The 21,404-nt window shown below is 35.4% G+C and overlaps 1 protein-coding gene across 1 annotated transcript in view; it reads left to right on the top strand.

The window, feature by feature from the left end:
* The window catches only part of LOC120419394 (voltage-gated potassium channel subunit beta-2), a 37,678-nt gene extending 20,257 nt beyond the window's left edge, over window positions 1-17,421 (top strand). Inside the window, exons 6-13 of the mRNA XM_039582066.2 lie at window positions 6,080-6,150; window positions 6,629-6,862; window positions 6,922-7,018; window positions 7,086-7,213; window positions 7,276-7,355; window positions 7,423-7,689; window positions 7,752-7,937; window positions 12,611-17,421. Coding sequence (XP_039438000.1) covers window positions 6,080-6,150; window positions 6,629-6,862; window positions 6,922-7,018; window positions 7,086-7,213; window positions 7,276-7,355; window positions 7,423-7,689; window positions 7,752-7,937; window positions 12,611-12,712 — 1,165 coding nt within the window. The 3' untranslated portion in view covers window positions 12,713-17,421. The remainder of the gene's footprint in view (window positions 1-6,079; window positions 6,151-6,628; window positions 6,863-6,921; window positions 7,019-7,085; window positions 7,214-7,275; window positions 7,356-7,422; window positions 7,690-7,751; window positions 7,938-12,610) is intronic.
* Window positions 17,422-21,404: the final 3,983 nt, after the last annotated feature.

The raw sequence follows: 21,404 nt of genomic DNA, 5'->3' as shown, positions 1-21,404 counted from the left end.
GGTGCCTTCGCGAGCACGCGAGAGTGTTTGCCTCCGACGTGAGACCGAAAATCCATGTGTGCCGCAATTCGCTAGCAGAACGAACTGGGAGCAGAAAGGATCGAGCGAGAAATGTGACCCGGTGCGGGAGAGAGCGAGATTCGGGAATTGCAGTATTTTCGAGAGATAGTTGAAGCAAGCAAGCAAATTGGGATAAAATTTTCACTTATTGCATCGCACCGCAGCAGTAAAGGCAGAATCGTGGCCCAGTGTGTTATGTAAAATTGAACTATCCCAAGCTACACTGTTTCTTTGCCATTAATTTTCGGTTAGGTGTTCTAGTGAATTAGGAAACTAGGAAGAAATTGTTGTTGAACTATTTCCGGTTCCGGCCAGTGGTGAAAATCTTGCTTACGTAAAGAATGAAGTGTTTAATTGCTCTCTTTACGAAAATCAAGGCACTATTTGACATTAACAATGGATTATGAACCGTATTACGAAAACGATTATAGCCAAAAAGCCCAGACGGGTCAGTCGCTGTCGATGTTTGAATGTTAATCAGTAGTAAAAATGTTTTGTGTTTGATTTCGTGGCAAACTTCCAAAAACATATAATTATAATCCAAAAACCAGTGTGAGCCAACCCCTTCCCTTTTAGTAACTACTGAAAATACGAACCAGTTTTAGTGATTAAAAATACATTCTGCATGTGAAATACCGCATTGAAAATATTGATTGTGTAAATGTCCATTCTTGTATTCTATCTATTCTTTCATCTCTTCTATGCGTAGTGACAAAGAATGAAAATATCCCCCACAGAAAGCCAATATATTTAATGTATCTCTACCATTTAATTTCCTTTCGGTGTTAGTTGTAGTTGGTAGATGTTTTATTGAACATTGTCATAGCTAAATCATATTATCGATTGATTCAATTTTCCTTACTTTGATATGATAGCCACATACAAAATTAGATTCGATAAAATCTTATAATAAATTTGAAAAAAAAAACTTTCTTTCTTTTAATGTACATACAACAAAGCGAAATCGATTTTGAGATTTTTGGTGTTGTTGCTGGAGAGACTACATGAATAGGCGCATGATCTTGCGTTAAAATCGAAACAAAATATGAAATGAAAAAAAAGTCATTGCTTGTTCGTACAAAGAAGTGTCATGAACATGAAATTTAATTGTTCAGCGTTTATATTCTATGCTTGAAACTGAGAGACGCAGTCTCCTCCTCTGCATGGATTAATTGCTGCAGTATTTGATGACGAAAATATTTTTTTTTTGTTCTTGTGTCGTTTCCCTTGACATGCCTGACACAGAAATGTAAGAGTGCAGTGGTGTATTTTTAATCAATTTGTTATAAAGTTGTTCGATATTTACCTTGTGATGGAAAACGAAAGTGAATTGTGCAATACGATTTTAAAGACTATGGCAGGGAAATGTAAAGCAATTGGTTAAACATTATAGCAAGGAGTAGAAGAGTTATACAAATCGAAGGTGTTGAAAACTGTTGGCAGGAAAGACAATAAAATACAACAAAATAAGATAAAACAAAAGATCCAGGCAATACTCCTGGCGTCATCAAGTTGAGCCCGTAAAATGTCGGTTGTATTATGTAATGTTGCTTCGGCAACTGGCAATGACAATAACAATAATAACGACAATATTAGCGAGGATTCGAATCCAGTAACAATATACAGGTATCTATGCGTATAACTCAGACCTTAAGCAGCCGGCTTACATACGTTCATTTTTGGCAGTAATCTTTGTAATGTTTGAACTTTTATATCGCAACACCTTGATAGTTTTTGGCAATGTTTAATAAAAGCACTTTTTCACTTTACATAATTTTCTAGAAGAACGCCAGTTTTTCATCGAAGCAATAAATAAGCTTTTAACCATTATATCTCACTTTGAAACCCTATCTCGAAGCACGTTTTTAGATTACGCATCTGTACACATTATCATGCAATATTTTCTCCAATATACATATAAAAATACCGATACTTCTCAAAACACGGCGCTCAATTAAAAAAGCAAATAGAGCAAAACTTAGCTTTAATTGCATGTGATAAGTTGAATCCGTTTCTTCACTAAACTTTGATGATGCAGCGGATTTAATTTACCTTCCCTTGCCGTAACATGTTAATCGTAGAACGTAGTGAGGTAGATTTTACAAGGCAGTGTTTTATAATGTTTTGTCTATTTAAATAATGGGCAATGATCTATTTAAATAATGTGCAAATGATTAACATAAAGAAGAAACAACTACTCAACCCTACAATTCGTACAAAAAAATCAGATTCAATCTCACCAGGGGTGAGATAGAGCCTTTCTTACTTAAGAATATAACTTCTTTTAATTCATAACATCGACTTGATACAAAAAATCTTATGATGAAAGCAAGGTATTATTAATGATGTGTTTTCTAAAAGAAATTTAAAACGCAATTTTCACCAATAGAATATTTTTAATCGTACAAATTCTTAATCAAACAAGCGTTTATAAGAAACGCAAGCATGGCAAGCTTCCCATGCGCCAGTGACGACACACACCGCGGTTTTGGTGTTCTAGTTTTGGTACGAGCCCAAAAACCGAACAAAGCAGGCGCAAAGCAAAACCGCACAGTGGGAAGCTTGCCATTCAGCATCTACGTAAGTGAGAGTGTCAGAGATAACTATTTTTACAACCGCACCACTACACACTCAATCGCAATACCTTAGGTAGATAGCCATTGGCGTCGCGAGCATTGAAAACTTTGAAAACGATATAAAGCTTAGAAGCTTCGAAAGCTCCTTTTGGAATCCAATGAACTCTGTTAAATAAACTTACGAAATCACGTCAAAATGAAGCCTACTTAAAGGCGATTTTAGGAGCACACGGGAAACAAATTGTTCGTACCCGGATGAATGTCCTATGTCACAAAAGTTTTTGCAAAAACATTGGACAGTTATGCAAAAACGGACAGAACTAAAGAAACCGAAAAACTACGATACCTTACATGTTGAAGGAAACATCGGTAGACAAGCTACTACAAACGAGTATAAGTCGAGCCAAAACATATATGCACCAGCATTCTCGCGCCAGTATTCGAAGCTCAACTTGACAACTTGTCGACTTGGCGACGAAGCGTCGAAAATCAATGCAGTGTGATTTTTTGGCGATTTTTCCGATTATTATTCATGCTGTATCGTCTTATTTACGAAGATGAAAATGACGTCCAGCCATAAAGTAAAACCTATACCTTTCTTTAGTAAGAAAGGCAAAAAGTAAATCGTTCTAAAAGTTGTTCGGGAGCCGATTGATGTAAAATTTGTTTCAGATGCTCACTCATGGTCTGTACTATGAATGTAGGAAAAACTTCGGATAAAATTAGAAACGAAAAATGTTGGCGAAGGTCACCAGGTGGGCTTTTACCTTTTTTTAGGGATTTTTTTTTCTTATGGTAGGTTAATCAAACGGCTCTAACTCCAGAACCATATTATGAATCTGGATGAAAATTTGGGAGGTTGTAGAGCTCGAAAAATGCAATTTTTGAGATAAATAAAAGATATGAAAATGCAATTTTTTTACCTTTTTTTTGCATTTGAAAATTGTGTATTTTGTTGAAAAGTCTGGCCACAGCCGAAAACAGATGGATATTTCGAAATTTTAACGGCAACTCGCCCAGGTTCAGCACATTAGCTTTCATCTGCATCCAGAAGAATCAAAATCGGATTCAGGGGAGCTGAGAACGACGCGACACAAAATTTGGCAAAATTTTAACACACACGAACATCACTCGATCTCCACGGAATTTATTTTCTCAAAATTCGGAGGTTGGAAATAGACGAGTTCTGTCAAGATGAATCGATAGAGCGTCGAAAATCAATGCAGTGTGATTTTTTGGCGATTTTTCCGATTAATATGCATGCTGTATCGTCTTATTTATGAAGTTGAAAATGACGTCCAGCCATAAAGTAAAACCTATACCTTTCTTTAGTAAGAAAGGCAAAAACATTAAAATAAAACTTTCAGATTTATAGAATTTTGGTCAAAATTTCCAATTTTATCGAATTTGTATTCGATTGAGCTGTAGGTTTTCTGCATTGTTTAGTGGAATGGATTTATAGGGTGTATGAACCAAAACTAGAATAAAACTAAATCTCAAGGAACTTAATGTCTTCAGTATTTGCTTTGTAAACTTTTTTCTTATTCTTTATTATTTGAAATGAGTGTGAGCTTAAGCTTCAAACAAAAATTTATCCTACCACATGATTTTTTTAACACCGCGATTAAATCATTGATAAAAATGTCCAAATGTGTTTGACTCGTATGAAGTAGTATGATTCTCCATACAAATTTGAAAGAAGACCTTAAGTTTGATCTTAGGAATCATTCAAATGCGACGTGATCCATAAGTGTATTTTCCCCCGTAATAATTAATTTGTTTGTTACCTTTTTATATGTTTTAAGAAGGATCTACAGTTTTTTTTTTCGAAAAGGTCATAAACATATGAAAGACAATAGCTTATAGGTCCATTAAAAAAAAACTCTAGAATTGAATGTCTTCATTTCATCGCATGTGTGCTTTTTTGTGACAACGACCCTTTTGTTCGAAAATGAGTAAACGATAACGTTTTGTTAAACTCAACAAACTCTTCAACCCGATTTCGGAAATTTGCTTCTGTTACACACTTGTGACCAGGGATGGAATAATTGCAAAAAAAAAACAATTTCGCTTGCGAGCTTCTTCAACCGCGAAAGAGAGAGGAGGAAAATCAAACAAAAGAAAATTGCTCCCGAATTTCGCTAAGAAAATCATTCTGTTGATGATTTCTTTGTGAATTTCCTTGTCAGCAACTATTTATTTCGCTTTGTTTACACACATTGTCCATCTACAAATAGTGACAGGTCATTTTTCGACGTGTGACGTTACACTTGCAAGTGTAGTATTGAAAAAGATGTTCCGCCGAATAATCAAGATGATGATTTTTCTAGATTTTTTTACCGATTATTCGTGCACGAAAAAGGAGAGCCATGTTCCCTTCGGATTTTTTTCTCTTGATGAACGTTCAAAGATTTTCTTTTGATGATGATTCTTCCATCGCAGCTTGTGACATGAGCATTTTCTCATTAAAATTACCGTCCTATCTGTGTCACGTCATACAAATTGATGGATTTTTTTTTCTTAAATTTATTTTGATTTACATTTTCAAGGCAATTACTATGTACATTTTTTGTACTTTCAAAGCACATTTGTGACACATGCTTTTTTATATTTTTGTTTACATCAGTTTTGAAAATCTTTTAATTTTTCAGACTTAAATCGATTCTCTCAAAAAGTACTAAATGTTCGTTTTCAGAATGTAGCACACAAATGACGATTTGGCAGAGTGGACGCTTCAAAACACGTCAATCACATCTATAATTTGTATTTTTTACAATTTTTTTATTAACTCGAATGGGGCCAAAGTGGATGTGAATTTACATCCGAAAACTTAACAACAGTGCTGTAGCCGGCTAGGGAATCCATGAAACTGGAGTAAACCCGCAAGATACTTAATGAAACATGTCCTAGTACGACCATATGTGATATACCCAAACCTGACACGGAAATCAAATCCATTTAGAGTTATTTGGACATTTGACAACATTTCACGTAACATTTTCGGATATTTTTCAGATGATTAAAAATACAAGATGGATGCATTTTGCAGTGTACCCAATTTTTTTAATAAAAATATTGAAGGGTGTCAAAAAATTACCTTATTAGGTTAGGAGAAATTTGGACAGCATAATAAAATAATTATATAAATATTCATATAAAACACTTGGGCATATTTAAGGAAAAGTTGAACTGACTAAATAGATTAGATTTTAATGTTTTATTTTGCATTTTATTTTTCAAAAATTGTTGCAATAAAGTTTTGAAATAGTATTTCAATCGTTATGTTGTTCTATTGCAAATGTTACAATTGGCATCAATCAACGTGTTAAAATGAGCTCAAATTTTGAATGCGGTTATAATCGTTGTAATCATTGTAATCAAAGCATATTAATCTGTGCGTATTTTTGTAAAACTTTCAAATATTATTCTCTTTTTCTTTCCAGGTGTCGTGCGCCGATAGCATCACTTGATTGTATGGAGGAATTCAGTGGTACGACTGCTCAACTAGATTTCGGTATACATCTTTTCATCGATTGTTTATTGTATACAACCTAGCCATTAGAGTTGTTTTAAATTTGATTTGTTGTATTTGTGTCCTTTTTTCAACCTCTTTGTCGAGGAATTAGTTATATCATAGTTTAATGTACACACATTAAGGTCGTATTATTTGCATGAAACTATTGTTGATATTTTTATATATTATTGAAAAATGATTTTCTAGAGATGCCTTTTCTGTTTATTTATAAATTATTTATACTTTTCTGTTTTATTATAAACTACGATTCAAAATAATTCCACAAGTGCTGAATACTCGTGTTTCATTTCACATAACACACAGTTACAAAAGAGATTTAAGAAAAACCGTTACGCCCTCGATCGTCAAGATGGCAATGTACTTTTTTCAAAAAGGCACAATTTTGAATTCTTTTAATCAGTGTTATAATCAGTCACCCTGGAATATTATTTCTTAAATTTGTTGCAATTTTTAACAGGTCGCTCTATAAGCTTGGGCTCGAACCCGGCCATTCCTGTGCGCAATAATGCCACGGCCACGCCCGGATTGCGTTACAAAAATCTCGGCAAAAGTGGCCTCCGCGTTTCGAACGTCGGCCTTGGAACATGGCCCATATTTTCGCCCGGAGTTTCGGAGGAACAGGCGGAAGCCATCCTGCGTCTAGCCATCGACAGTGGCATCAATTTGTTCGATCTTTCCGAAGCTCACTCAGGTATTCGGTGCTTTAAAATTTATGTGTTCAATCATCTTCGAAGTTTGTGTTTATTTCAGGCACGAGAGCAGAACTTGAATTGGGTAAAATTATTCAAAAAGCCGGGTGGAAACGAACAAGCTTTGTTATCACGACCAAAATTTACTGGAGCACCAAGTATGTGAATTGACAAAGGTTAAAATTATATGTAAAAGCTACATTAAATTTTATTTATTTTTTTCAGATCCGATGAACGAGGATTATCCAGAAAACATATAATAGAGAGTGTTCAAGCCAGTCTACAACGATTGCAATTGTCGTACATAGATATCATATTAGTGCATAAAGCTGACTCCATGTGCCCGATGGAAGGTTAGTATTGAAATAGCAAGATCATTGATTTGCATGATAAAGCTTGATCTTTTAAACTGCAGAAATTGTTCGAGCCATGAATTATGTCATCTCTCAAGGATGGTCCATGTATTGGGGTACAGCCAGGTGGTCACCGGTTGAGGTAACTCTTCCTTCACTAAATATTGTCTTAAAAGTTTCTTTTCACGAGGTTTAATTTCGTTACTCAGATCATGGAAGCCTACACAAACTGCAGACAGTTCAATTGTGTCACACCGATTGTGGAGCAAGCCGAGTATCACATGTTTTGCAGGGAAAAGGCCGAACTTTATCTTCCCGAAATGTACAACAAGATCGGCGTCGGTTTCATGGCCTGGGGTCCTTTATCGATGTGTCTGGGGGATACGCAGAATTCCGAACGTCTCTGGTTGCCAAAAGGATCGTTCAAAACCAAGAGTCAAAGCTATTCCTGGACAGAAGACGAAGTAAACAAAGAGGTTTCTGCCGTATGCCGTAGAAATTGTACAGAACAAGATCAAACTTTTCCTCCTCTCACTAGGAACGGTTGGAGGAAACCCGCCGCATTTTCGACAAAGCGAGAGATATCAGCACGTTAGCGGAAAAACTTGGATGCAACGCAATGCAGCTGTCGATTGCCTGGTCGCTCAAGCACGAACCCGTGCAGTGCTTGCTGCTGGGAGCAACATCTCCGGAACAATTGCACCAAAGCTTGCAAGCCCTGCAGGTACGTTTGTTGTTATTTATAGTGGGAAACTTTATTAGTAGCATATACTATAGTATTTCCATTTCCATGAACTTCTATTTTTTTAATTTATTAATTTACTGGAAGGAAATGTAAAGTTTTAGGATGATGAAGGATTGATGGAAATTGTGAATCTGTAACTTCAGAGAAATCTTTTCAATCTTTCACGAATTTTACATTAACTATGCTTAATGTCGATATCCCAACACTCTACATTGGTTCATGAATAATTTTAGCACATTGTTTTAGAAATTATGTAAGCTTCATATGACGTACCTACTCTTCAGGCTGAGATTAGTCTAACTTCCAAATGATTGCCATTAAAATATATCAAAATATTTGTTTTGATCTTTTATGAATTGAATTCTGAGCTCGATTGGACTCGATTTTCCAAACGTTTTGGTATAGAAAAAGTCAGTTCTTAAATCATGGTAATTTTTAAGCATATTGGCCATATAAGCCATTATTAGCGACTTATATCAACATCATAGGCATGTAGGCAAACTTCTTGTAATAAAGTTGGCCCTTTGAAGTTAAAAATTGCGACCCAAACAAAAAGATTAGGCATTGTCAGTTGATGCCTATCTCCTTTGATGAGACATATTTATTATTTTGCAGAGCCTTTTTAATTTGAAAACAAAATATAGTGGCAACCATGAAAATTTTAATAATTCGTCATAGACACATGTTTGTTTGGACTGTAGAGCAGGGAAGCCAAATGATCAAAACGATCGCTGTAGTAAACTCCAGTTATTGATCGCTCTAGAAAGCAAACAACATGAGTCGTAGATGACAATCACCAATGATGATCATTTGAGGATCTCACCTTATTTGCTTTCTAGAGCGATCAGTAATCAATAGTTAGTATATAACTGAAGTCTACAACAACGATGAGCAGCCGTTTGGTCGTTTTGATCATTCCGCATTTAGAGCAGCTCTACACGGAGAGACCGGCCGGGGCAAATCTAAGAAAATCTTGGTTAATTTAACTAAAAGTATGGGTTATTTTTTTACACAGCTTTTTTTCAACAATCGATTGTTGATTTTGCTAACCCGAAATTGATGACCACCGGTAATTAAAATTAACTAAAAAAATACTTGGAATTGCCATTTTTGTTGGTTAAATGGCCGAAAAAAATTTAAGCAGTCGACTGCTTGAATATTTTTTTTTCAGAAAATTAACTAAAGATTTCTTGTTTTCAGCTGAAATATTGTGGAATATTCTGTTAAAAACTGGCTGGGAAATGTTTTTCAACTATTTTTCAACAATTTTTTTTCGTTGTTTTAACCGAAATATTTTTGCATGCAGCAAATTATTAGTTTTTTATAACAAAACATTTCTTAATTAGACATAATTTATGTAAGTGTCGATATATATTTTCTTTAATTATCTAGCGATATAGGCTGGGCCGAATTTCTAGCTATATTTTAACCCTCTAACGCCCAGAGCTGTTTGCTTATCGTAAAAATAGTAAATGGCTAAATTTTGGTACAATATTGCAGGAAATACTTTACTTTGACCCATAAACATCGAATTGGTGCAAAAAAGTTGAATTTGAAGTGGTGCACCAGAGCACCATCAGGAAGATGAGCAACTTTATTTTAAATCACAAAATCTCGTTTTCTTCAAATCTATTGGTTCAGTTGTTTGAAAATGCTTCGAAATGTGTTAAAACTACTTATTCTTTGCTGTAAGACTATATTTCTGAAGTATGAATTACAAATTCAAAAATCTCAGCATTTTTAGATTTCTTTGATTGGCTCATTCAAAACTCACAAACAACAATTTTCATGAAAAATAAGGAAAATAATAAAATCATCGGTCTAATAACAATGTTTTGTCTTGTTTATGAATAGTCAAAATGTTTATAAACTTTTGTTTTGGTAAAAATAAACTTTTTCTGTAATTTAGAAAAAAGTGCTCCTAAATATTTAGTTGCTCATATGCCTAGGTGGTGCTCTGGTGCACCAAATGAAAAGGGTTGAAAAACACTCAAAATTGGTCCAAACTCACAATGTTATTCACAGGGGTTCTTGTCCAAGGTTCAAATGATAGCAAAACATTTTTTGTTTCATAAAATTTTGTGTTTGGTAATTTTTACGGGCTTTTGAAAACAGGTCTTATTTATTTCCCTAAAATTTGCCCATTTTTGTTTACATTTCGTACTGTAACTTTGCTTGTGTTCGACCAAATTTGATAAAATTTGGGGAGATGTTAGTATACATTCTACATGAACACCTGCAACTTAAAGCTCAATGAAAAGTTGTGTCAGTTCCGAGATATTTGAGTTCAAACTTTTGGTGCTCTGGAGTAACCATGGGCGGGAGAGGGTTAACTATTGTCTTACTTAAATACAGAAAAATATTCGTACATGTAGTCAATAATTAGCTGTTGTTAGCAATATTTTATTGAATTTGCAGTAAATTTTGTAATAATGCCTCAGAAATTCTGCCTAAAAATTTAACGTTTTGTACTAATTTGTTTTTTTTGCATGAAGTTTTTAAGTTACTGTTAAAAAGCATCAAAACAAAACTTTTTTTTAACTGTTGTTATAAAACATGTAAAGTTTGATTAATGTTTTAAAAAATTACGTTGCATTAAACTAAAAATAATGAAAAAGCATATTACAAATTTTGGTAAACATATTTAAAAAAGATGTTTAATTTAACATGAATTCCTGAAAAATAAAAATCGAGCAAAATTTTCACCATGTTTTAAGCTTATATTTTTATTATGTTGTATAAAATTAAGCATTGTATCCACTTACCATCACTGTGAAATCATCCGATAGGTCATCATCATCTACAATGGTCTCAGGTTTAGTTATTTTTCTTGTGGTTGGAAACAGAATTTTCACTAAAGTGAACCTTTTGCTGCAAATAGACATGTTAAATGTATTAGTAATTTAATACAAAATTCTTAATTTCGGTTATAAACTGAAAAAAGGAACGTAAATAAATGAAATTATATTGAGGAAAGAAGAAATATCAATAATGCTACTTACCAAGGTTGCATTAATTTAACAATTACTTTTGGCAACAAACTTTCATTGCATTTGATTCAATTTATTCAACGTACTCCGATTCCTGAAAAAAATATTTTGAGTTTTACCAACCAGTTTATTGAGCAGTCGTATTGCAACAAAACTTTCAAGATAATAATTATCTTCTTTTTTATATTTTATATATATTTTTTTATATTTTACTTCATCTTTATTTTTTATGGTGTTTATGTTGCGTACACATGGCATTTCTATGTATTTTATAATTGATGATTCTGAAAAAATAATGGTTCATTAAGATTTTATCCGTCGTAAGCACGAAGCTTTTTAATGATTCAGTTTTCTAATAAGAATCACATAAGATAAATTATTGTGCAAAAATAAACCCATACTTACTTGGATTAACCAACATTTTGTTAAATTTGCCCGGGCTGCTCTATCCGTGAAGAGTCGGCCCGCATTTCCCTTCTTTTGCCCTCTCGTTCCATCAAACATTCTTCTAACGTGTTCAACTCACTCGCATTGGAGGTCCTCATGGCGAAGGTCGTCCTCTTGCTCTTCATAGTTTATCACCTGCAAAGAAATCATCAACAAACATACTCACCAATTCCACCTCCCCAGTTGCAACACTTTGATTTGCCACTTCAACATTAGCCAAATAGTGTAATTTTCACCTTTCACATCTTCTCACTTCATAATTAACATCACAAACTCAACAAATCGACCGTTCTCGTTCGAATCCTGACTTCAAATGACAGACGTAAACAAACCCAAGTTCATCTTTTAAATATTTAACTTAATGTAAATTATATTCAACCAACAAAATTTTTGATTTTCCTAAAACCAAAGCTAACAGTCGAGCACGTTCATTCGAGTTCGGGAAATCTGTTAGCTTTTTGCCTCTAGCATTTTCAACAAACAGGTTATTAAATTAATACTAAATTTTATTTATTTTAACGGAATATTGGCAGTAACAAGTACGTTTTTGTTAAAATTTACGAAAGTAAAATCAACAATTTTACTTGTTAAAATTTCTGGGCACGGTCTCTCCGTGTAGAGAATAACGAAAGGCCGCCAGGTTATGGCCATTTAATTTAGAATACGTCAACAGGGGTGACATTGGGTCTGGGGTGAGATTGGGTCATACAAATTTCAGCATTTTTGTATAACCCAATCTTACCCCCCAGACCCAATGTCACTTCTGATGATGGTAGTTAAGTATCATAGAATAGTTTAGCTGTTTAGAAAAAGTACGTAACTGACGGACGTTAACTGCAAGCAACATAAACAAATTACCATAAAAAAAAGTAAACCTAATCGCAACGCCTATGATGTTAAAATAAATCTTAAAAATGGCCAGTGATGAAATTCGAGTGAGAAGAAAGAAAGCTTTGCTCGCTCGCGAGCAAGGGAGAGAACTTTCAATCTTTTCCTCTCCTCGCTCGCTCTCGCCTTTTTGTCGCGAGAGCAAAGAAGAGCACGGGCAATCGGCGAGTTGCTCTCGGCAGCTAGGCTTCTAGGCTCAGAACCCCATACAATTTAGTTTTACACTTAATTAGTACACATGAGAAATCATTCCTAAATTCGAAAATAAACGTAAACATTTACAGTTTTAAATGCAACCTTTAATACAAATTTGAATACTTTCCCCAGCTCCTGCCACGGCTGTCAACGGGCGTAATGTTGGAAATCGAACGCATCCTGGACAACAAGCCTGTTAGACCGCCCCCAATCTCAACCCTGGCGCTTCGGTGACAATCAGCCTGCCCTCCGGGGCCTCCTAGTTCAACGGGAGTTCCCTGCGGGGCAGAGTCACCAAAAGAAGAAGACATCAGCATGGGAGAGGATCAAAAAGAGTCTCAAAAAATCAGCTTTTGCGAAATTCAGTGACAACAGGGGAATTTAGACAGCAACAAATTTTCCTCCAAGTCCTCGAAATATTCCGAGAATCTCAAAACCAGCTGTAGAAAAAATACCATTAAATACGCGAAAGTGTCTGAGTCGACTAGCAATTTGGAAATTTCTCTTTTGTCCAGTACTCGCTTAGATAGTAATCCGACAATTACTAAAAACGATAATAATTCAACCAGAGATAATAACAATGCACGCCAATTAGATCATAAAAAGTCAATTGATACAATGATAGTCAGTGTCAATGAGCAAGAAGAGAATGTAAAAAATAGCAAAACAAAGATTCGCCGCAATTCAAGTTTAATTAGTTTTAAATCTTTGGACATGAGTCTTAAGTCGATCTTGTCCTTTAAAGGTCACAAAAGTAATAGCGACAAGTGTCGCAATGATTCAATATCAACTCAGAAAACTAATTGTATCCTTCGCGCACCGTATCTCAAAGTAGAACCGGTTTCTGATGAATCTCAGAAGTTGCTTCTAACTTATGCTCAATCACCGCAGCATCGTCGTAGTTTTGATACCAGCTCACAATATTTAAGCACTCAAACAAACTATCAGGAACTGGCACAATCTCCTCACAGCAGTTCACCGTATCTGTCGGTCAGCACCGGTAACATCCGGCGGTCGTCCACGTCTGACATCCTTGGTGGTGGGAGCGCTGGTGGCGTCGGTGGCAGTTGTAGCCGAAAAGGCAGCGCTCATCAATCTTCCTGTGGCTCCGTACTGGAGAGCCGCAAACCAAGCACATCGGACCTCCTCCGGAAGGCTCGGGAACGCAAGGGTAGCGAGGGTAAGATTGGTCGGAGCATGTCCCATGGTGGAATATCCCGAGGGATGAGGAACCGTCGCACCAGCATGGCATATTAGAAGGACGGCCGGTTTGGACAAAGTTACACACTGCCACATGGAAGCAGTCGAGGTCGAAATAACAATTTACATTTTTTCAACATTTTTTGTCATTTAAGCAACTTGATTATGATTGGTATTTATTTCTCGCAATTTAGAGAATCTTACAAAAAAATATCACTTTATTTATGTGAATCGGAAAAAAGGATCGTTGAAGGGTCACTGTACAAACAGGTTCAGTGATCGTAGGTGCGAACATTTGAACTAAATTGCCGTTAGCTTCTCCAGAAAGTTACAAGCTTATTTCATGTTTGTTGGTATTTGTAGATTTACCTCGATAGTAAGCAACCTTGATAATAAGCAACTGTGATATAAATTTTTTGTACTTTTTGTTACTGGTTTTCAGTTTCCTTAGTTAGAAGGTTAATCTACAAAGAAAAACGGCTACTTTGTTGGAGGAAACCTTTTCTAGACAAAGCAATGAACTAGATAAAAAAATTGCTTGCTATCGAGGTACTCTTGTTTCTACAAATTGTTGAATTATCGAAAACTTTTTCTTACTAAATTTGAAATATTTTTTCGACTCAGATTCATCTAAACTTTAATTGGCAATCATTTTATTATCATTTCGTTTTCGCGTATGAAAAGAATGAACCTACGTCAAAACGTATCACGCAATACCAAACACTTAAAGAAAGAAAAAGATTATATTTTTTATTTACACGACTAGTTAAAAATAAGCCAAAACATATAGAAATTTATTAATTTCACATGGAGAATATTTAAATACAGCGTAATCGCAAAATTAGAACTTTGTTTCAGACGTAGCTAACTAAAAATTGTGAAATGGTTCTGCTAAAACAAATTTACATTTTTCATCTGCCGAAGCACTCTGCCTCTAAAACAGTTCAAGGTATCTTCAGTTGGGGTGAGAATAAGTAAGAAACGACACACTCAAACTAATAACCTTTTACCTATATTTTATATTTTCATCTTTTTTAGGTTTTAAAATTTCTATTCATCTTTTCTGTTTTCTAAACATAATTCGTTGTGACTGATCCAAAAATAATTGGAAGTTAAAAATGGTCAAATCAAGTGATTTGGTAATTGATTTTGGTTCATGTACCTTTTAACGGTATCGTGTTTCTATGATAATATAATATTAAACAAAGTTTATTATCTGAACACTTTTTTTAATTTTCTGTTGCAACCTCCACTGGCAAATCTCGCTGACAATTTTTTTACACTAAGTAACTGTAACTTATTCAATAATTAAAAACCGAAACTGATTTGGTATACATTTAGTTTGTCAGTAGTAAAACGTGTAATGTTCACATTTTTAATTATTAATACAAAGTGTATTGCAACCAATGTTCAGAGCCAGTAGGCAAAAAGTGTAGTTTTGAGGCATTGTACCGTCCGTTTATCCACTTAGCGGATATCAGATTATTTATTTATAAATTAGAGAAATCTCGATAAGGTGTGACCGTGAATCAAAAAAACTATACATAGGTAAAATTTCAGCTAATCTTGTTAACGCGATAGTTTTAAAGCTAATTTATTCTGCAGAAAAGCTAGAAATCAGCAAAAACGTACTGTTTACTCGCCTTTACAAGCAATGCCTGCAGTGCCAAACATAGTTTGTTTTATGCTCTGTTAAACAAATTCGAAGTCATGCCACAAAAGGCTTAAAACTTGTTTCAACGTAGTTTTTTTTTAGAAATATTACGCTCAATGATTACGAAACGTTGCAAATTATTTCATAACAAAGCTTTCAAAACCGATTTCTGTGAGAATGTACTTGAAAAGTTCCAGGTGCAGCTGACAAACTATCCTGCATAAAATGAAGCAAAATAAATCATTAATAAACACCAAATTTACTTCTAAAATTGCTGAATGAACTGTAGCATCCATTGAAAGCACTGTCCTACAAGAAAAAGTTACCAAAACACAATACAAACGTTGCAATAATTAATCTAAAACTACAAATTATATACATTTATATTTGAAGAAAAGCAATTCACACTAAGACGACTAGCTTTTCACACTTGTTTTTTGAAACTTGATTTCAAGCCAACAATTGAAGGCACACAAACAGCCGTAAATATCCTTAACGATTTTTTTCGCTTTGTGAGATCTTGTGACACGGCTGTTGTAAAAAGATCGGATGTGTCACAAGATTGCATACAAGCGACGGTTTGAGAATACACATGGAATGAAGTTAATTGCAATTTGGATCTTAATTGTTACATTGGTTAGGTACTCTTAAATGTTTGATCACACTTCATTTCCTGTTAAGTATCTTCTCTACACGGAGAAAAAAGAGTTCCCAAAATCGTGAACAAGCGTTCATGAAAATGGGAACCTCGAACAAAGTGTTCAAATCCCATGGTACGATTTTGAAAAACGTACCATAAAATTTGAACACTTTGTTCGTGGTTTTCATTTTCATGAGCACTTGTTCACGATTTTGGGAACTCTTTTTTCTCCGTGTACCTTGGGGCCATTCGTTAAATTATTTGTTGATACAGTTGTGTTATGAAATTGAAAACAAGTTTTGTTTTGATACAAAAATCTTTTTCGAAGGAGCATATGCAACGAGATGTCGTCTTAGTGCCAATCGCCATCAGTTTAAATACATCGTTCTTCAACCTATTCTTATCCCCAGGAGGTATTATTGTATTAAAAGAAGATATAAAACATATTTGAATATATAGCACATTCACTCTCTTTTAGCTATGCCAAAAGTGCATCTTTTAGATTAAAAAAGGCATTGTAATGAAATAAATCATTAAACAAAAATCTATAAAACTAGAGTAGATATCACTTAAAAAATGAATACCTACACGGCTACAACGTTTGCAGTTATGAAAGAAGAGAAGATATTTTCACCAAAAAAATATACCTGTAGATAACACATAATTTTGCGACACCAATTTAGCAATGGATTTAGACTTCAATAAGCAGATCTGAAGGAAGGGTTAACACGAAAAGTGTATAAAGTAAGCAAAACGGAATTTTTCGCGTGTGAATGAAAAAAATATAGCTATAATAATACTCTGGAAATACTATGTCTCAAACGACGCGAGTGCCACTGCAGTGGTCGATTGTTAATAATAAAGAAGAAAAGTAATAATACATTATGACATAAGAATTTTGCAGCAAGTTTCGGTAGGGAAGAGTTCGTCAGTTGTGTGACATTCTATCAGGATGTTTGGAGCAAATTTTTACTATCTCTGTTTATAGTTCTAAAAATTCATGATCAGAATGTGACCAACTTTTTCAAATAACTAGATATCAAAGAGCAGCTTCTATTGTTAGCATATTTTAAAAATCAACGAAAGTTTACCAATATCAAGAAAACCTTCTATTATTCAGTAAAGAAAAGCATCTCCAATATTTAACAATAATGGCCTTCTCGCCTTTATTCGATATTTATCGTATTTTATATACTCTCAACACTTCTAGTTCAGCTGATTGTTTCACAGTAAAATATTTCAGAAATCAATAGTCGCTTGCGCATCATAACACAGCAGGCTGGGCGTTTAACAAAATTGAATTGATTTCCCTGTGCCTTTTAATGCTATTCAGGACTCAAGCCTAGTCATGTTAGGTCAATTATGATTTGATTGTTAGAATACGAATTCGAAATAATACGGGCCCTCAATAAACTACATCAGAATCAAACATTTTTTTCTACGCTGTAACATTCAGCCTTTTTTTGAACTCCAAACTATGCACCATTTAATTGACTGTGAAACAATTTGTTACTGTAGATACCGTCAACTGGGGCGAATTGGGATTACAGTCTGAAAAGGGACAGTTATATTAAAACGAGTACGATGCACTATTTTTGTGGTTCAGCTGTCCCGTTTCGTCCCAGATGGCGGCAAAGGCGATTGTTTACTACATAACATGATACTCTAGCATCTGAAGAGTCGGAATACGCTAGGCTTGGTAAGTATTGAGATCCTTTGGTATTTCATTAGATTACACTTTGCAGCAACATTAGCAAAAATAATTTACACTTCAAGTTTATCATTCCACTCAACAGAAAAAAGTTTACTTTGAAAGTGCTAATAAATAAACTTTTTATAAAAACCATATTTTTACAAACAGCGAATTTTATGCGGATTCACGGATCTATTTGAACATTTGGTGGTCGTTTCTCAAGCAGGACGAGGGCTGAAATTTGAGTTTTATTTTCAATTGTCGATCAAAACAGGCGTCTTTAGCAAACACGTGGTCCTGGTAAAATTTTCGACGGATTTTGTGTAGAACAAAATCACGTTTCTTCAAATACGACATTTTTATCAAAAAAAAAGAACATTTTGTTCACAAAATCTCCAAATCAGCACAAATTTTGGTGAAAGACCCCCTTAAAAATTTACTTTGATTGAAAATGAAAAATAAACGATAAAAAATGTTATCGATTTTCATACAATTTAGGCCATTAGCCTCAGCATAAGCCTAGCGTGAAATGCGCCAATTGTGGCGGTAACTACACCGCCAACTTCCGTGGGTGCACGTCTCAGAAGTCGTACATTGAGCAGCAGGAGAATAAGAGCCGCCTGCCAGTTCATCTGCCAAACCCGCTGCTGACAACAGTTCTGCGTATCCATCCCAGATGGTCGCGAACGTACGCAAGCGTAGCAGCAGCCAGCATAGAACCCGCCCCGGCGCAGGTCGATTCTACCGATGGAGACCTGTTTTCGCTGTCGGAGTTCCTCATCCTCCGCGGGAAATGTTTCACCGTCTGAGTAGCTGTCGTAATAAGCAGCAACAATTCTTGGCCCTATCGGAGCTCATGATGACATATTCGTGCTTGCCATTTCATTAAGGCATATTACTTTAGTAAACAAGAGTGTGTCCCTTTCACACCTTATGTAAAGTGTCAATTAAGTGAAAGGAATACACTATTATTTACAAAAATTATGTGCCCTTTTGAAATGTTAGGCTCCATATGTCTGCATAGTTTGAATCCTCAACGACACATCGATCCACGCCGCCAACATAAATCTGACTTAATTTACTATGATATAGTCGTAAGCTTTTCCTTCTCCTATCCCCCTTCTTCAGTAATTGTTGTAGTTTTTTTGTGAACTTTTTCTGCCCTTGCTGACCTCATTATCCTCGAGATAAAAGAAATCATTTGATTATTGGGGCTACAAGCCCCAACGGCGTCAAAAAGTTGGAAATGCAACTTCACCGGCATGCCCTTTTCTTAGTAACTTAGGGTAGACGCGTCTGTTTTGGATCTACCTTGTTGGAGGTGATTTTTGACATCCTTCCGGATCGAATGCAACAAGTTTGAGTTTTCGCCGAGATACAGCCGGTATAAGTTGCATTTCCAACTTGTTTGACCCCCTTGGTGCTTCGCGCAAGTTTTGACTGCGATGAACAAGCCAGAGTATGAAACCAATCATGCTTGGACTTAGAGTTGGAGATAGGGACATGTAACTTTAAGGGTTCCATTTGATTGTTTTTAACAATTATTAGAGGAAATCGCTTCTATATTATATTAGAGTGTAACAAAAACAACTTTTTGGCTGGCATTCAAGGGTTTGAGCCCAAATCCCAAATATGAGCTTGATTGGACGTAACAGGAGCTGACGCTTTGCAATTGAATTTTAAATGAGATTTACCCGCAAAAAAAAAAGATTGCGTATTTCAGTTACGAAAATTTTGGTACCCTAACATGTATAGGTCATCGCTGAAATTTTTAAGTTTTCGCCGTTTTAGTGAAAAAGGTCGATTTTTTCCCGTTTTCGTCATTTTCCCATTTTTGCGCGTGGCGCGTCGAAAAACTCAGTTTTTTTTTCAAAAATTGTATCTCAGAGTAACGAAAACATAACTTCACCATTTTTTGATATGTTATGTGAAATTTTCCGAGGAATCCGATAAAAATATTTTCAGACATAGGCTCTTTGGTCCCGAGACCTTCAAAACAGCATATCAGCAGGGAACCCACAGAAAAATTTTAGTATATATATTAGGATGTAACAAAAATGACTTTTTGGCGGGCATTCAGGGGTTTGTTCCGGTGGGCATACTGAGCCTAAATCCCAAATATGAGCTTGATTGGACGTAACAGGAGCTGGCGCTCCGCCCTTCAATTTTAAATGGGATTTAACCCGTAAAAAAAGATTTTTTCAAAAATGTCACTTTTTAAGGCATTTTGGCCACCAATGCGTTTACCAAAAACATCACTGGCGTGTAGGCCAGATCCTTGCGCATCTTTCGGTATATATAACATTGAAGTTTGGAGCATCCTGGAGCTCGGTACAGACCTTCAAAGTTTGGCATATTTTCGAAAAATCGGTCCCAGCAAAATCAAATGGCGTCTCAGGCGTCGCGAGGTGCGACGCATATCTTTTTTGCCGGGGCCGATTTTTCGAAAAAATGCCAAACTTTGAAGGTCTGTACCGAGCTCCAGGATGCTCCAAACTTCAATGTTATATATACCGAAAGATGCGCAAGGATCTGGCCTACACGCCAGTGATGTTTTTGGTAAACGCATTGGTGGCCAAAATGCCTCAAAAAGTGACATTTTTGAAAAAATCTTTTTTTACGGGTTAAATCCCATTTAAAATTGAAGGGCGGAGCGCCAGCTCCTGTTACGTCCAATCAAGCTCATATTTGGGATTTAGGCTCAGTATGCCCACCTGAACAAACCCCTGAATGCCCGCCAAAAAGTCATTTTTGTTACACTGCCCATAATTGAAAATTCGGCTATTATGCCAAATCAAGTATTCCGAGAAAAACGCGTTTTAGTGTTTGACACAAAATCTCCGTCAAGGTAATTTCCCATAAGAGTGGCATATTAGCCGTTTGGTTTTTCGCATCGGCAGCCAAGTCTAGACACTATTTCAGTAAAATTCAAGTTCCAGAAGATGCGTTGAAACGCCCTCTACCACCTGGTGCTAATATCTCGTTTTTGCCAAAAGTGGATATTAGCCGATTTTTCAATGGTGGGCAGTACACTCTAATATATATACAGCAATTCCATTTGAAAAGAGCCTAAACCGAAAAAAAAGTTCACCGATCGGGCTCAAAATTTTTCTGGGGGTTCCTTGGCCAAAATAATTAGACCCGTATTTTTTTGTTTGGCCATTAGGGTGACCTACATCGTGCTAGGGTGGTTCAAAAAATGGCAATTTTCGTCATTTTTCGCAAAAACCACTTTTTTTGAAAAATCATATCTCCGCTCCATTTCATCCGATTTTAGCTGTCTTAGACGCAAAAGAAAGGTGATGAGTTTGGCTATTTGAAAAAAATAGTAAGGAGTTCCAAAATTCTAGCTTAACTATTGAAAAAGTCGTATGAAAACTTAAAATGGCGTTTTGACCGTGTCTGGACCAAAGAGCCTATGTCTGAAAATATTTTTATCAGTTTCCTCGGAAAATTTCACATAACATATCCAAAAATTGGCGATGTCGAACCGTACGTTTCGGAGATATGATTTTTTGAAAATAAAAACTACGTTTTTTGACGCGCCGCGCGTAAAAACAGGAAAATGACGAAATCGGCAAAAAATCAACTTTTTTCACTAAAACCTATACATGTCTGGGTACCAAAAGTTGCGTCTTTCAATGATAAAAATTTTGGTACCCAGACATGTATAGGTCATCGCTGAAATTTTAAAGTTATCGCAGTTTTAGTGAAAAAAGTTGATTTTTTGCAAATTTCG

Source organism: Culex pipiens, chromosome 2 (genome assembly GCF_016801865.2).
Source record: "Culex pipiens pallens isolate TS chromosome 2, TS_CPP_V2, whole genome shotgun sequence".
Classification (NCBI taxonomy): domain Eukaryota; kingdom Metazoa; phylum Arthropoda; class Insecta; order Diptera; family Culicidae; genus Culex; species Culex pipiens.
The sequence above is the reverse complement of the archived record's forward strand: the minus strand, read 5'-3'. Positions and strand labels throughout refer to the sequence as shown.